This window comes from Nanorana parkeri, unplaced genomic scaffold, assembly GCF_000935625.1.
Source record: "Nanorana parkeri isolate BGI_ZX_2015 unplaced genomic scaffold, ASM93562v1 scaffold178, whole genome shotgun sequence".
In the NCBI taxonomy this organism is placed as follows: domain Eukaryota; kingdom Metazoa; phylum Chordata; class Amphibia; order Anura; family Dicroglossidae; genus Nanorana; species Nanorana parkeri.
In genome coordinates, this window is record NW_017306446.1 from 387,640 (window position 1) to 406,255 (window position 18,616).

The 18,616-nt window shown below is 47.0% G+C and overlaps 1 protein-coding gene across 1 annotated transcript in view; it reads right to left on the minus strand.

The window, feature by feature from the left end:
- IHH (indian hedgehog) overlaps window positions 1–17,465 on the minus strand; it is an 86,445-nt gene extending 68,980 nt beyond the window's left edge. Inside the window, exon 1 of the mRNA XM_018554938.1 lies at window positions 17,127–17,465. Coding sequence (XP_018410440.1) covers window positions 17,127–17,426 — 300 coding nt within the window. The 5' untranslated portion in view covers window positions 17,427–17,465. The remainder of the gene's footprint in view (window positions 1–17,126) is intronic.
- Between the last annotated feature and the right edge of the window lie 1,151 nt (window positions 17,466–18,616).

Here is an 18,616-nt window from a genome sequence, read left to right on the forward strand (position 1 = left end):
GAAAAAGTCTCCCCCCCCCCCCCCCCCCATTTGACACGTACTTGCTTACCAGTCACACTGAAACCACACCCATTTTATGCACGGTCTTACCCTACAATATGCTTTAACCGCCCACTCATGACCACGATCCCCACAGTTAATACCCTGGCCATGCTCTCTGTAACTCAAATATGGGTGAAGCTGTGATCCCAGGACGCAGCCCTGGACACGACATCACCACGATAGAGATCCTAGATGCAGGACAGGGTGATTCAGGGTTCCCAACTCCGCTCTTGTTATATCTAAAGAAGGCGATGGGCAGACAGCAGAATTCAATAATGTCATAGAAGCCTAAGTGCCAAACATGTGGGTGGCATTGGGCTTCAAAAGAATGTTTTCCCTTCTGAAAATATGAAAGTAACATATACAATGTAACATATACAACTGCCGCAAAGGCTACTTTAGAATTTAAGGTTCTTAAAAAAATCATCTTCCCCTTTCAGCCTGAACATGAGCTTGCAGAACTGCTGATAAATTAAGGTGGAACTCTAGCCAAAACTTATTTTTCTGGGTCAACCAGAACCCCGAGTCAGGTTTGCATTGTTCTCTGGGGAAATTCACTCTCATTTTCCAGTGTCAAATAAAAGGGATCCCTATCAATGCCCTTAGTTTAACTGCAGTGTGTCATCCTTGGGAGAGACTTCCACGTTGAGGGGGGATGCTTCACATACACTGAGTGTCCAGATTATTATGACCACCTGACGTTTGCAGGCAAATTAGCTATAATTTGGCGCTGAAGTTGCTAGAGGGCCAGACCATTATAAATAGGGAAGCGGGTTGGTTACCACGACAGTAGAAGTGATTTGTTTCTGAAGATACGGGGAAACAACGCGATTTAACAGCCTTTGAACGTGGGATGATTGTTGGCGCTCGGAGCCATGGAGCGAGTATCAGCAAAACAGCAGAATTCGTTAAATGTTCAAGAGCAGCTGTTGTTAAAGTGTTTAAAGACCGGACTGTCAGCCGAAAATCTGGGTCTGAACGTGCGAATTGTGGCCGTCAGCTACTAGTCAATGTTAGGGCAGAACGGAGAGTGGCAAGACTGGTACAAGACAACAGAAGGGCAACAGTGCCGTGTCAGATTCCTCGCATCACCTTTCACCATCTCGTGGAGTCACGAGGCGGCCCAACGAAGTACTGATGGGGTGGTCATAATAATCTGGCCACTCAGTGTATATAGGGATAGTACAAGAACCATGTTCCTTAATATAACACAGAGGCTGATTGTATGATTATTACACAGCCAGAAACCCCCCAGGCCAGCACTTATTTTAAAATATTTCAGCAAGTGAGCCGAAGCAACCTATTAACATTTACAGAACAAAAGCAGGTTAGAAGCTCAGATAACGTTTGATAAAATCTTTAGAAGTGCGTGTTTTAAATAACAACACCGGAGTTTTTGTTTTAGGCAATATTTGCAAATAGCATAGGCCAAAATCTTTTTCTTTAAGGCTAGGTTCACACCTAGGCGATTAAGACGCTGAGCTGTTTTCGCCTAATTTTCGCGCGTTTTTGATCGCGCGACTGTTCATTGAAAACCGCACGGTTTTCAATGTATAGAGATGTCTATGGGACCTAAACCGCACGGCAACCGGCTGAAAATAGCTCCTGCACCTTTTCCTGCAACAGGCGATTTGATCCGCGCGACTAACCGCAAAGGTGTGAACAGCCTCCATTGACTTCAATGCGAATTATATTTTTTAATAAAATATTTCTGTTTTTATTACATATCAATTATGGAATCACTAGGTCTCCATGCTTCTCAATGCAATGCAGGCAGATTATTGCTGGTGGGAGGGGCCAGCAGGGTGCTGTACATAGCTTCCTGTAAACATCACAGCACCTTGCCTTAGTACTCGTCTTAAGAGCCCTCAGGGCCTGATGCAAGCATTCAATCTGGAGCTGGGCTTTACCCCAGTGTTTGTATACAGAGTGCAGCCCGTAACCCATAAATTCTTTATTCTCACTCGCTCCTCCAATCACGGTACACTCCTCGGAGCTCAATGTTCTTAAGTATGATGAAGACAAGAGTAAACAACCCTGCATGCACACTGCGATCCCTGTGCGGCCGCTGGACCCTTTCGCACTCGGCCCGGCTAACGTGGATGTTTGCTTTGTACTTATTACATATTAACATCGGATGACATGATCCCATGAAGTTTTTATTGGGCTTCGGAAAACACTTTGCCACCGTGACTTTGGGCTCGAGCGGAATTCAGATTGAACCTCGTGACTGCGTAGGATATGAACGATGCCTGGCCGTTCCTTTTCATTTTACTAAGTGTCAAATAAATATTTCACATACCTCTCTGGGTATAACAGCTCCTGAGCCCCCTCCAAAATATATATACACACCTCGCTACTAGAAAGAGGGACACGCAGAGGAGTGCCGCTCCCTGGATTTTTCTGCAGCAACAAAACACTAAAAAAATGTATCCCGTGCCTTCCAATGGGAGCGATCCTCCCGGCCCTCGTCTAATTAGGGGAATTCCAAGCCCAGCAACTTTTCTTTGGTCGGGTCATCTGCACAGACATCCCGCGTTACTGTTTAACTGATCTGTGTCCCAATATACTCTCTGCGCTTCCTTCCCCGGGGTAGGATTTAGGGCCCATTCATGTTGTGGCGCACCAACGTGCATTGAGTTATGGCAGCCTGTTTGTTATGAATGGGCTGCCAATGCACCACAACAGGTGAAAAAACGCACATGTCCCTTTTTGAAGGCACAGCATGGTGTAAGCGTTGTGGTGCCCATTGAGCTCTGCTGTACATTGTGCTAGGTTAACGTTTACAATAAATGGCCCCACTGCGCACCACACACAGAGCAGAACACCAGTACCTATTTGCATAAAAGTTAGCATCGTGGTGCACGCACGGGTGTGCACACGCACTGGTCTGCACATGTGCTGGCATGCTCATTGGCATCAGTTGGCCTATTCTGGGCTAATTGCTGGACTGGTCTTCAGCTTGTTCCTGTTTCCCTGCGACCCAACCTGAGACTGGATTCCCGAAGTCCGGAACCTGCTTCTGTTTACTGATTTGGTGGCTCACTTCTGCTTCTCTGTGTTCGACCTCGGCTTGTGACTTCGGCCCTGACCTTCAGATACAATATACAATGAATTGCTCTGCAGTGCACCAAACACAGAGTAGCACACCAGTACCCATGTGCATAAAAATTAGCATCGCTGATAGAGCGCAGGGGCGTGCACACGTACTGGTATGCTCGTTGGCATCAGTTGGCCTATTTAAGCCAGCATGGAGTCTGGGCTAATTGCTGACGGGTCTTCAGCTTGTTTCTGTTTCCCTGTGACCCGGGCTGCGACTTGTATCCCAAAGACAATGATCCTGGCTTGTGACCCGACCTGCTTCTGTTTACTGATTTGGTGCCTCACTTCTGCTTCTCTGTGTTCGAGCTCAGCTTGTGACTTCAACCCTGACCTTCAGATACAATTTACAATGAATGGCACCACACACAGAACACCAGCACCCATGCGCATAAAAGTTAGCATCAGTGTGCGCGCACTGCCAAGCACGTGTACTGGTGTGCTCGTTGGCATCAGTTGGCCTATTTAAAGGAGAACTATGGGATTAGGGCTTTTCCCCATAGTTCTCCTAAGGGTAACGGGAGGACACAAACTAGCGTCCTCACGTCACCCAAAGCTCAGTATACCGCGAGCTACAGCTCGTGGTATACTGAGACGCCGCAGCCGGAACGGATCCCGACAATGCTGTCTGGATCCACCCAGCTGCGTGAGTGACAGCTGTCTCTGCCTATCTAGAGGCACAGCCAGCTGTACCCGCCCCCACCCCGTCCGTTCCACTAGTCAGCGCTAGAGGATCGGACAGGGGAGGGGGGAATCCCTGCAGGGAGCCGTGAGTGACAGTCATGGCTCTCTGCAGGGATAGATTGAGAAGTGAGCGAGCGACGGTATGTGTTCGCTCACTTCCCGATCTATTGAGCCGACCTGTGACAGTCTCATTGTCACAGGTCGGCTCAGATTATGAGGATGAGTGAAAATCACTCGCCTCATAATTCTTCTTTAAACCAGCATGGAGTCTGGGCTAATTGCTGACTGTCTATAGATTGTTCCTGTTTCCCTGTGACCCAACCTGCAAATTGATTCCCAAAGATGACGACTTTAACTTCCAGGGGAATCCCTATAATGAGGGAGAGGGAGACCCCCCCATGAGCCAGAATCTCACCAGGGGGGGCAGCATGGGCGACTAACAGCACCTGCCCGCATGCTGGCAGCTCAGCCACATGCCGCCCACCACCTCCCGCTGGGCCACACATCGCCTCCCGCCCGGGGTTCAGCTCTCTTCTCCTGGCTGCCTCTGGTGGTAAAAAAGGTAGGGATGGCCCTGCTGGCTTGTGACCTGACCCTGCTTCTGTTTATTGAATTGGTGGCTCACTTCTGCTTCTCTGTGATCGAACCTCGGCTTGTGACTTCGACCCTGACCTTCAGATACAATTTACAATGAATGACACTGCGGCGCACCACACACAGAGCAGGTGCACTGCCACTGGACAGGCTAAGTGGACATCCCCCCCGAGTGATCCCTCCATAGAAGACTGTAATGGGTCCTCCCAGCCTGGCTGTGATCCCTTTATGGAAAGCATTTCCTCATGCCTTATTGAAGAACTGACATTCCAGAGGAACGGTCAGAGATGTGGCACTGCAGATAAGAAGCCATATAGTTAAATCTATAACCTGGAAATTGGAAGTACGCTTGTGTACGCCCGAGAGTTTTCATGTCGTCACTTAACCCTTCCGAGTACACGTCCCTGTACTCTGTGGCAGCTTCATGCAGCAGGATGTTGTTACATTGTCTTTGCTTGTGTTAGATTTATACTTCATCATTAAAGCTGAACTTCAGGCAGATTAAATGATTTATTACAGCTCTGTATTCATTAATACATCAACAATTGTATTCTTCTAAATGCAACTAGTGTAAGTACCTGAATGTGACTTGGCATCAGATCCTTACCATCCCTTTACACCAGAGCTCAGAATGGGAGAGAGAGAAGCAGCACAAGGAGCAAATCTAACACTGTGCTGGTTGGGAGCAGACTGCATTTCTGTGAAGCAGTGGGGAAAGGTTAGAATCTTGGATTTTTATTTTTCAGTACTTCTCCAAGTGGTGAGGAGCGCTGCATCACTCCAAAAAGCTATGTGTACTTAAATGGGAGTCAACAGGCAGCTTTATTTGTCCTGGGACTTCTGTGGATGGTCCTGAGCAACAAGGGAGATATTCTACTATTCTGCTAGCCACTAATGCCTTGGAAGTGGTGGGGGAAGGGAGGGGGGTGATGTTATCTGGTCACCAATGCCTGGAAAGGGAGGAAGGGGGATATTCTATTGGCCACCAATGCTGGAACAGATGTTCTACTGTGACGGTGGGGGAGGGGGGGGGAATAGGTGGGAATGTCACTGTGCTACTGGCCACCAATCCAATACCTAATACCTTTAAATTTGCGGAGGTGGGGGATGGCGGGTATGCTACTGGCCACCAAACCAATGCTAGGGAAGATGTTCTACTGGTCAGTAATGCCTGAGAAGAGACCAGGGCGGATATTTTACTGGCCAACAATGTCTGGAAAGGTGGGGGTATATTCTGTTGGCCAACAATGCTGGACAGACACTCTACTGGTCATTAATGCCTACGAAGAGGGAAGGAGGAATATTCTACTGGCCACAAATGCTGGAACAGATGTTCTAATTTAAATTTGCGGAGGTGGGGATGGCGGGTATGCCACTGGCCACCAATCCAATGTCTGAGAGTGGAGAAAGAGGATATTCTACTGACCAACAATGCTGGGGCAGATATTCTACTGGTCACTATTATACTGGTCACTAACGCCTGAGAAGAGGGAAGGGATATTCCCAGTGCTGGGAATGGAGATTGGGGTCATTCTGCTGACCAATAATGCTGGGCCCGATTTTCTACTAGTCGCTAATGCCTTTGAAGTGGCGGGAAGGGGATATGCTACTGGCCATTAATATCTAGGAATGGAGAAAGGGGATATTCTACTGACCAACAATGCTGGTGCAGATATTCTAGTGGTCAATAATGCCTGAGAAGAGGCCAGCTTTTATTGGCCACCAATGTCTGGAAAAGCAGGAAGGGAATATTTTGTTGGCCAACAATGCCGGGGCAGATATTCTACTGGCACTAATGCCTGAAGAAGGAAGGAGGGAGAGAGGAGGGATATTTATTATATATCATTTATTTCACTAATGCAACTTAAAAGGTGAAACTAATATATGAGATAGACTCATTACATGCAAAGCAAGATAATTCAAGCCGTGATTTGTCATAATTGTGATGATTATGGCTTACAGCTCATGAAAACCCCAAGAACCCCAAATCCACAACCTCAAAAAATGAGAATATTACATGCAATCAATAAAACAAGGATTGTACATAGAACAATATCGGACCTCTGAAAAGTACAAGCATGCATATGTACTCAGTACTTGGTTTGGGCCCCTTTTGCAGCACTTACTGCCATTACTTTTGCACGATATTCTAATTATTCGAGTTTCACCTGTATATTAGATACTCCTCTCCACTGCTTTGTATACACTGTGTTTTAAGTTACACAGTCCTGAATGCTGCACCCTGTAAGCTATGCTGTACATTACATACTCCTGTCTCCTTCATTGTATCTACTGTGTTTTTTGTTACATAGTCCTGACCTCTGCTCCATGAATGCTGTGCTGTACATTAGATACTCCTGACCATGGTGTTTATTGTCTCAGCTGTTGCTGGTTGCTCTGTAGTCCATGACTATTGTATTGAAGTTCTTCTTTAAGTTAGGCTCCAATAAAGTGTTCTCTCCAGAGATCTCTTCATCTATACTCTGTGTACAGAGGGCGGAGCACCGAAGTGCAAAAAAAATATAAGTAAATCTATCAAATATTGATTTATGGCCAATCTGATGATGAGAAGATAATTTTTCCTCATTAAACTTTTAAATGTTATCTTTTGTTGGCCAATCCATGTGGCTTATCCTGTACCTGATCTTATCGCGGCAGTCATTCGTATCAACAGGGTGAATGATCGCGATGACTGATATAGCGATGGTAATTGAAGGGAAGTGTCGACGTTTGATGTATGACATGCAGATTGTCTTGAATGCACGGAATAGAGATGAGAGAGATCGAGTTTTCATTTCCCTGAAAGTTCAATCGGAAGATTTCAAAGAAATTCCGCCATTTTTGTCAAATGCATTGGAGTCAAGGGGAAGGTGAAATGATGGTGGCATCTAACCCGTTGTCACCAGTGGGAGAAAGTAACACCAGAGGCATTACATGGGTTTTCTGATCATGTGACTATGTGATTGACTATCACAGCGATCACGTGATTGGAAGACTGTCCGAATCCTCATCATCACTCTGTGACCAGGAGCTGTTGGAGACAGTGCGACTGCGGTCCAAGTGCTGGGGATTCGCGATTGAGAATGCTCCCAGCACAGACAATAGACGCATAGGCGAATGTTCCCTTTCTCCATTCCTAGATATTGGTGGCCAGTAGCATACCCCCCCCCTTCCCGCCACTTCAAAGGCAATAGTGACTAGTCGAATATCTAGCCTGGCATATGTGTCAGCACGGCATAGTACCCATCACACCTTAAAGCACAACTCCGGATCGCTGTTAGATCAGACCTGGCCATTTTAGGGCCCACGGGCCACATCCAGTCCTTTGGCTGTCCCACAGTCCGGACACAGACCAAGTGGTGGTTCTGTCCAACCTGCATTCAGTTATGGCTGGCTGACAGTGGATGCACCAGCCTGCAGGAGTGAGGGTAAGTCTTTATACTTAGCCTTGAAAACCCAGAAGAATGGGATATGTCAGTTAGGTGGCGGTGGGGATACATGAGTGAGTATATTTTATATACAGATTCCTTGGATTTTCCTTCTAGTGGCCTTCTGAATGTCACATAATACAGATAACTACTTACCAACCCTTGCGGCCCTCATTCACGCGCGAGCGTTACGTCATCCTGACACGGCAAATCAATATGGCCAAAGATCCCGAACCCGGAAGAAGATGTCTCTTATGTTTTACTGCAGCTGAGCTTTTATTACAGATCCCCCGTGGCAAATATGAATTGATTTCCTTGTTTCAACACCAATGATGGCCTTTCCTAACCAGAGTGGAACTCTAGGGTTCCTCCTGCGGTTGCAAAGGGTTCCTTGAGCAATGAGAAGTGGCAACTTGATTTTCCATCTACAATGACCACCATTTAAGGGGGCAGTTTTTTAATGACCACCAATGTAAAGGGTTATTTCTACAGTGACCACCAATGTAAGGGGTCAATTCTATACTGACTGCTAATGTAAGGGGTCACTTCTACACTGACAGGTAATGTAAGGGGTCACCTTTACACTGACCACCAATGTAAGGGGTACCGTCTAAACTGACCACCAATAAAAAGATTCACTTCTACACGGACCACCAATGTAAGGGTTCATTTCTGCAATGACCATCAATGTAATGGGTCAGTACTATACTAAACACCAATGTCAGAGGTCACTTCTACAATGACCGCCAATGCCAGGGGTCATTTCAACACTGACCATCAAAGTAAATGGTCATTTCTACACAGACCACCAATGTCAGGGTATACCACAGTTTTCGGTGTTTGAGGGGTTTTTTTCCGGCTATTTACTGTACATTCACTTCAATAATTTCGTTGTTAAGCAGTGAGGAGCATTAAAAAACGATCTGCTCTGGGTGTCAAAAATATACACCACATTCTTTAGGCCCGGTTCACACCTGAGCGTTTTACCGCGCGCTCCTACGCACGGTAAAACGTGCAACAGGTGAAAACCCATGTTTGCCTATGGGCATGGTACTCACCTGCGCGTTTTACCGCGCGTACGATCGCGCGGTAAAACGCCATACGCCCAAAGAAGTTCCAGAGCTTCTTTGGGGCGTATTAACGCGCCTATCCCGCTGTATCCATCAGGATACAGCCGGATACCCTCCTCGGAAACTCGCGTTTGCCGCGCGTTTCTTTTACCGCAAATCGCGGTAAAACCGCGCGGTAAGAAACGCGGGGCAAACGCGAGTTTCCAATACGCTAAGGTGTGAACCCAGCGTTAGTCTTTTATATGAGCCTTTCTACAAGTGATCACGCCGATGTTTTATACGTTTGTAGGTACAATAATTTTAGACCTGAAAATTATTTTATGGGTTCATTTGTTCCTTAAGCAAACAAATCAAAGTTGGCAAAGACTGATCAATAAGATGAAACCCAACAAAAAAGGGGTATTTCCCGGTGGTATCTATACACCTTGGTGATTGGGGAACCAAATGATGGGTGTGAGGGACTTGATCTGTGAGGAATGAGAAAATAGGAAAGTGCGATCTCTGCATTATTGAACCTGAAATCAAAGTGGACAGATGGACCCGATGTGTCCGCTGACCTGTGAGCAACATTGTCGGGAATCTCCCTTCTTTGTTTTGAAAGTACAATTACAACAGCAGAAATATCACTTTTTCTGGTTTTTTGAATATTTGTGATTTGAAGTGTTGATATCAATATTTAAAAAAGCCTTATGATTTTCTGTCAGCTGCTCTGTAACTATCTCTCCATGTGTAAGGTAGAACCAAACGTTTGACATCTTTCAAAGTCGTATTAAACGCTCAAACTTTTTTTTTACAACAATGAACCCAGATCCAACCAATACACATTGTCCAGCAAAGTGTTTCTTCACATTTCTGACCAAACACTTCCAGTCAGCATGTTTCAGAACAGTTGACTCCAACTCTCTCCGCTCTGCTTTCCTGAACTTCATGTCCAGTACAAGGGGCAGAGCAGTCTCCAGCAGCTGTTAGTCTACTAGCATGGAAAAAGGGAGGAAGGAGGATCTGGGAGCAGCGTAGTGACTTGCCTTGCTGTGTCTGTGTGTTTGTGGAGACACACACAGCTTAGTTGCACACACTAGGGTGGCTCCATAGGACCCTGCGAGGGAAAGGAGCCACCCTAAACCAGGATATCAGGAACAGTGCTCAGGGGACCAGCAGATTCTATAAGAAGCTCAAACTTTTAAACATCGAGAAGCAGCATCCATTGTAAGTGATTTCACTAGCATTTGAAAAAGCTTAAAAACCTTTTGGCTTTAATATAATTTCAAAGGAGAACTATGGGGTCAGTATTTTTCCCCATAGTTCTCCTAAGGGTCACGGGAGGACATAAACTAGCATCCTCCCATGACCCAAAGCTCAGTATACCACGGGCTACAGCTCGCGGTATACTAATACCGCTGCAGCCAGGAGGGATCTTGACATTATTGTTGAGATCCACCCAGCTGCATGATTGACAGCTGGCTCTGCCTATCTAGAGCCAGCTGTACCCGCTGATTTGGGGATATATTGGGTAATCCATTGGAGGTCGGTATTTATAAATAAATTAAGAATGCCCTGATCTATCTGAACATTCTAACGACAATAATCTGTATTTTCTGGACACTGCACAATGTCCGTCAACTACTGTAAAGACATTGGGAGCAGACATGTAAGCACTGGAAAAAGTGTTTCTCACTATTTTCAAACTGTACTAAAGAAAAGCATTGATCAAAATCCCACACATGGATGAGTTTTCATATAAATGTTGATCAACACGACCAATAATTGTATCATCCCAAGTACAAAAATATAATTATACAAAATGTACAAAACCCATCAGAGTTACATAGTTGATGAGGCTGAAGAAAGACGCAAGTCCATCAAGTTCAACCCATCGGGTCTAACAATGACCGATTACAAATGGGAGATATCAGTCGATGGGAGTTAATGAGTCTCTGCCCTTAGATGTTTTTTGAAGCACGTTTTCGATACAAGTAATCATTTATCGTACAAGGCAATGAAAGACTAAAAGATATCTGTAACTATTCAAAGTGCAAATGATAAGAAACAATAATCGATGAACCGATCAATAGCATAGCACATGTGAAAACAATTGCAGCATACAAGTTACTTTTTATTCCTTCACTTAGGATCATTCTGCAAATGTATCAAATCTGTATTACTATCAAAATTAATATTCAATTATTAATAATATTAATCTCCAAATAATAATATATATTACACCAAATCTTCTTGAAACTTATAAAAAATCAGCCCCAGCTGTCCAGCTATGTAAAGGTGCCCATACGATAATCCTATGCGATCGAATTTCGTACGACAATCGTAAGGTGTATGGGGAGTGTGCAACCGCCAGTACTGTACAATCTTGTCTTTCCTGCATGTTCGAAAACTTCAGTCAATCGTACGATTTTCGCAAGGTCGGTGGCGTTTCCGTACGTCAAAAGTCGTACGATTAACACTGCTCATGCGCAAAGGAAAATACGTGCGGTCAATTACCGCAATTCGTCCGGGTGTTTTTTTTAACTACCGCTGATTGAACCTTGCGATAATCGGGGCAGGATGGGGCCCCCGTACGACAATCGTACGACGGTTCGATCATCGGACGGAAAGTTTCATCCGATAATCGTAAGGTGTATGGGCACCTTAAAGGAGAACTATGGGGTTAAGGCTTTTCCCCATAGTTCTCCTTAGGGTAACGGGAGGACACAAACTAGCGTCCTCTCGTCACCCTAAGCTCAGTATACTGCAAGCTGTAGCTCGCGGTATACTGAGACGCTGAAGCTAAAGCGGATCCCGACAATTATGTCTGGATCCGCCCTACTGCGTGACTGACAGCTGGCTCTGCCTATCTAGAGGCAGAGCCAGCTGTACCCGCCCCCTCCCCCGTCCGTTCCGCCAGTCAGCGCTGGAGGATCGGAGCAGGGAGGGGGAATCCAGCCCCTCCCCTGTCACGGCAGAGAGCCGTGACAGGATCGGCAGGTGAGCGAACGCCAGTGTTTGCTCACCTCCCGATCTACTGAGCCGACCTGTGACAGTTCTCCTTTAAGGCTCACTACACACATAACAATCTGACCGCACAATCTCAGCACAATCAACATTAGATCTACCGAAACTATGTAGTATGAGGAGCTATCTAAGCTATCAGACTCTTGTACTCTGCAGATCTAAATCTGGCCATACACTCTGCAATCATCGTTAGATTTTTTTCGTGCCGTCATCGAACCCTCGTTCGATTTCCGCTGGAATACCCCATCATGCACAGACCGATGTCGATTCCGATACTCATTCTTGAGCAACACTAACTCACCAAATTTCATCGATCGACACAACGGATTTCCGTTTGCGCATGTGCAGCGTTCTTGTTGCAATTTTTTTTTCCGTACGAAAATGCCACTAATCCATCGATATTCAAAAGGTTTTCCAGCCTCACCCTTCCAGAAAATTCGGCCAGGAGTACAGTAAAAAAAAATCGTTGGGTTCCCATGAACACAATTATCGTACGAAAGACCATTTGTGGACGATTTTCAAACCATAATCGATAGGTGTATGGGCACCTTTACAGAGATTGTACAGTCAGGTTGTACTGTGTCAGGTCAGTTTAACAATCTGATTGTACAATCTCTTTTAGGTTCACTAAAACTATATAACTTGAGGACGTACCTAAAAGGTCCACTCAGTTTCTATCTAATCAGGCAAGCCTTGCGCTTCATAGGTGAAAGTTGATTAAACAATTAGATTGCAGCGTGCATGGTCAGCTTTAGGCCTCAATCACACTGTAATCGGCCGGCACGTACAGCTCCGTGCTGTGTGCACGGCCTTATCGGGCGGTTCCCGGGAAGGACAGGTGCTGCGTGTGATTAGTACGCAGCCCCCGTCCTTCTCTATGGGACTACGCGGCCGTACGCCCCCCTACGCTCCCCTCAAGTGCAGGGTGCGGGTGTTCCGGCTCGGACGCAGACAGGATCCATGCTGTGGGCGTACGAGTACGCTCATCCGCACAGACGTGCAGGAGGGAGAGCGTAGGGGGGCGTGCTGCTGCTGCTGGTGTAAACAAAATGTCAAAGGATTCTGGCTAGGTTCACACCTGTGCGACTCCTGACCACGCTGCAATCGTGCACAAAACCGTGCGGATTACCGGCGGTCACGGAGTCACCCAACACAGCCGATCGCGCTGTGGGTGCAATTATTTTCTAATGGCACCCAGTCGAGCCGGGCGGATTGCGCGGTTTCCTGCCACGATTCCACCCGTGCAATTGCACAACATTGCGGCTATAAAAGCCGTCCGTCGTGTGTCGCAAAAAAAGGTACTTGTACCTTGTATTAATGATTGCCGCGCGGATGTCACCCCATTGCACTAGCACGCGATCGCGCGCCCCCGGGTGTCGCTCAGGTCTGAACCTAGCCTCTAGGTTCTAATGTTGATACAACCGGCATAATATACAGGGCTATGGGAGTTCTTACATTCCAAAGCACATTGGTTGAAGGATTTATCCGATCGCCAGTATGGGGTCAGCGAGGATTTTTTTTACCCTCTTAGAGCAAATTGATCCTCTGGATCAAACACATAAAACTCATACACAGAGGGGTGAACTTCATCAACCTGTGTTTTTTCTCAACCTACTCATTAACACTACTCATGCGCAAACGAAAATACGTGCGGTCGATTACCGCAATTCGTCCAGGTGTTTTTTAAAACTACCGCTAATTGAACCTTGCGATGGTCGGATCAGGATGGGGCCGCCGTACGAAAATCGTGTACGGGCACCTTAAAGCATTTTCATTTCCATGTTGCTGTTGAAGGTTTTTCCTGGGTAAAGCTGCCCATACACCAAGCGATCGTCGGACGAAACTTTTCGCCCGATGATCGAACAGTCGTACGATTTTCGTACGACGTCCCCATCCTGCCCCGATCATCGCAAGGTTCAATTAGCGATAGTTAAAAAACAACACCTGGACGAATTGCGTTAATCGCCCGCACTTATTTTCGTATGCGCATGAGCAGTGTTAATCGCACGAATTTTGACATACGGAAACGCCACCAACCTTGCGAAAATCGTACGATCGACTGAAGTTTTCTAACCTGCTGGGAAGTCAACTCAAGTTGAAGTCAAGTCGTACGATTGTACAGTACTGGCGGTTGTACACTGCCCATCAACTTTACGAATATCACACAAAAACGCGATCGCATACGCAAATCGACCGATAATAGTAAGGTGTATGGGCACCTTAAATCTCCCTAAAGGTGGCCATAGACTTTTATCTTGCGAGGGTTGTAAAGTAAGTAAAAAAACATACGATCTGCCCATCTTGGACAGGCAGATCGTATTTCCGATCATCGCAAGCCCGCCCCCCCCTGAGGGGCAGGCTTCAGATGACTGCAAACGAGCTGTGTGCGCGTGCGCACACCGGCCTGTCGGCAGTTGTCGAAAAAGCAGGCTACTAACTCGCCAAGAGTCGTACGATTCCCGGTGGGTTTTCCAGTCTGCTTGTTCGACGGAAGTAGAAACGGTCGCACGCCTTCCATACACTTTACGATTTCCCGCGATTGCCGTACGATAATCGCGCAGTGTATGGGCACCTTTATGGAGCCCCAGATAGCAGTAAAAACCCAACGAGAGATCTAATCATTCCGCATTCTATCCACGGCTGGACATGAAGTGTTGACAGCTATCACGGATGACTTGTTTGATCTTTGCTGTAACCTTTATCTGTGACCTGTCACCCCTCCAGCGTGTCCTCTCCTGGTCACTATGTACTATTCCCACCACCGTGTCCGTGTCCTCTGTTCATTCCAGTGTGCGCCACACCTATCCTCAGAAGCAGTCAAACCCTTCAACCATAAACCTGTGTCATAAGACTGTACATAGTTATTTACAAATAATTGTGAAGTAGTCCATAGTAACCAGTTAAACATTTGATTTCGCCGTCAGAAAGGAAAAGGAAGAACAATTGCCGCATGTTATTCTATATTTACACTGCGGCAGTAAATCAAATGGGAATGTTATGTGGCTGCCTTCTGCCTAATGAGCGGTATCATAAAACCTTTCTTGTATTCGCTCCGCAACCATTGCACAGAAGATGACGAGACCTTAAATTGTTTTATAATGTGATACTCGGACCTCAGCGCCCTTCATCCTTCCTAATCTCACCACGTCTCCTCTCCTGTTACAAGCCATGTGCAGCCCCTATCACCTGCCCAAAGCTGAGCCCATTATTCTCACTTGTACCACAAGCTCATGTTCAGAGTACACAGTCACAATACCTACTGTATATGCCACTACACTATATACAATACATATATACCACTATCAACCTACTTATATACCACTATCACATTACCTATATACCAGTATCACACTACCTATATACCACTATCACACTACCTATATACCACTATCACATTACCTATATACCACTATCACACTACCTATATACCACTATCACACTACCTATATACCACTATCACACTACCTATATACCACTATCACACTACCTATATACCACTATCACAATACGAATATGCCATTATCACATGAACAATATTCTACTATCACACTACCGAAATATCACTATCAATAATCAGGCTTTGTGCCATCATTCAACATTCACAGTTCCCTGACCTGTGGACACTTTCCTCTATATCTGTGTCCTATGCCATCATCTGCACCAAGACACGCCATTATTTTCAGCTGCTTATCTTCTTGGTTTCCTATTCCTTAACTTTAGCATCACTTCATTCATTTCTCCTTTCCTCTCCTGTCCTCACCTACATTACAGCTTCAACCTCTCACCTGCACCATCATCCCATCTTCATCTCCTCACCTGCACCATCATCCCATCTTCATCTCCTCACCTGTGCCATCATCCCATCTTCATCTCCTCACCTGTGCCATCATCCCCTCAACTGATCCCTCATCCCACCTTCATCTCCTCACCTGCACCATCATCTCATCTTCATCTTCTCACCTGTGCCATCATCCCCTCAACTGATCCATCATCCCACCTTCATCTCCTCACCTGCACCATCATCCCTTACTTTCACCCCCTAACCAGTGCCATCATCTAAACATCATCACACTTTCATCTTTTACTCATTTATGAAATCCCACATCCAATTCCTCAACTGTATCGTAATCCCACTCTGGGCCCCAAACCTATATAATAAACCCACTTCTGGTCCCTCACCTGCGTCATGAATCCAACTCTTGGCCCATCACCTATGCCTTACTCCCAACTCTGGGCCCCTCTCCTGCATCAAACTGACAATTTTGAGTCTTTCACCTGGATCATAATGCCAACTCTGGGTCCCTCATTGGGGTCACGATCCCACCTCTGGGTCCCTCACCTGTGTCATAATCCCAACCCTGTACCCTCATTAAAGTTATAATTCCTCTTTTAGCCCACTGACCTGTGCATACTCCTACCTCTATGCCCATCGCCTGTCTCATACTGTCACATCTGGACACCTCACCTGTCTCGTGCTCCCATCCTGGGGGTCCCTCATCAGAGTCATACCGCTACTTCTGGACCCCTCACCTGTCTTATACTCCAACCTCTGGACCCCTCACCTGTCCCATACACCCATCCCCGATACTCTCACCTGTTTCAAACTCCTCCCCTGGAACCCTCACCTGTCTCATACCCCCACCTCTGGTCCCTTACCTTTATCATACCCCACCTCTGGACCCCTCACCTTTCTTATACCTCCACCTCTGGACCCCTCACCTTTATCATACTCCCACCTCAGACCCCTCACCTGTCTTATACCCTCACATCCAGGACCCCTCACCTGTCTCACACCCCTACCTTTGGACCCCTCATCTGTCTCATACCCCTACCTTTGGACCCCTCATCTGGCTCATACCCCTACCTCTGGACCACTCACCTCTTATATCCCCACATCCAGGATCCCTTACCTGTCTCATACCCCCATCCCTGTCCCCTCACCTGTCTCATATTCCCACCTCTGGACCCCTCACATGTCTCATATCCCCACCTCTGGTCCCCTCACCTGTCTCATCCCCCCATCCCCAGAACCCATCACCTGTCTCATACCCCCATCCCCAGGACCCCTCACCTGTCTCATACCCCCATCCCCAGAACCCATCACCTGTCTCATACCCCCATCCCCAGGACCCCTCACCTGTCTCATACCCCCATCCCCAGAACCCATCACCTGTCTCATACCCCCAACCCCAGGACCCCTCACCTGTGTCATGAGCCTGTCTGCCCCGGTGTTCTCCTCGTCCTTGAAGATAATGTCCGAGTTGTAGTTTGGAGTGAGCTCCTTGAAGCGCTCCGAGTTGCGGGCGATCTTGCCCTCGTACCTCCCGCTGGCCCCCAGGGTCTTCTCGGGCACATTGGGACTGAACTGCTTGTAGGAGAGCGGGGTGAGCTTGGCAGGTCTTCTCCTCCTGCCCACCACCCTGCCCGGCCCGCAGCCTCGCACAGCCGGGCTAAGGAGCAGCAAGGCGCCGCAGAGCAGCAGCACGATCGAGAGCAGCTGCATGGGGCGTCCGGGCTCCCTGGGGCTGCGGATCACAGGAGCTCCATCTGCCATCAGCATGACCGGACCGATCTCAGCCTCAGCTCCCTGTCACCTCTCCAGCGCTCCGATCTCCGGATTGTCATGTCAGAATAAAAAGAAAGTTGTCACCGCTGAGAGCGAAGTGTCACCGAGCCCGACGTCCCGTCCCAGCGCTGGGTGACGCGTCGGGGCTGCTGCGCTTTGTGATCCATAGAGGTGGCTTCTCTAATTGCCGCTCCGTTCTCTGTAATTATGGCTGTCTGCAGATGTGTGTCATCCGTGCCCGGCGTCTGATGTGCACCTGGGCTGCGCTACTGCTACTGCGCTCCCCATTCCAGCACTGTATGCTGTCTGTCCGGCATTCAGAATAGATGACAGAGGAGTTCAGAACCTCAGAGAGCAGAGTGCGGTGTACTGAGCCCCTAATGCCCTTTCAGGCCGGGATCTATAATATATGTATTCCGGTTTATATTCATTTGCTTTAATAATGAGTTACATGGTTACAATAAATATTATTCACTGCTGGAGAATGAGTTATCATCTACAACGCATGCACCTGGAAGATTCACCTACAATAACAGTACATTTACACCAAAGTCGGAAAGGAAATCGGAGGGTACGTTGATTTAATTGAACCATCTGATTTTCTTCCGATCCGTCGCGTTACGATACATTTTCCAACGGATGCTAACGGAAGGGTGCCAAAAAATAAATGGGTGTGAATGGGGCTTGTTCACACAGGATCTGTTACGCTGGAAAAAAAAAGCAGAGCCCGTTCCACTTTGTATTTAGCGCAATGCAAGAGCGGTGTGGATGAGCCCCATTTATTTTTCGGTGTCTTTCCATTTCCGCATCTGTCGAAAAGACATATCGCGACACAACGGTTCCGGTGTGAATGGATCACCGTCATTTCCAACACATGCACCTGGAAGATTCACCTACAGTAAGGCTGCATTCACCCCAAAATCGGAAGGAAATCAGAGGGTCCGTTGACTTGCAATTATACCTCCCGATTTCCTTCCAATCTGATACATTGTGATATGTTTTTCAACGGATGGTAACGGAAGGGCGCTGAGAATGAGCAGGGCTCGTTCACACCGGATCCGCTGCATTATGTTGCCTTGAAAAAAAGTAGAGCGTGCTCATTTTTTTTTCCAGCACAACGGATCGGA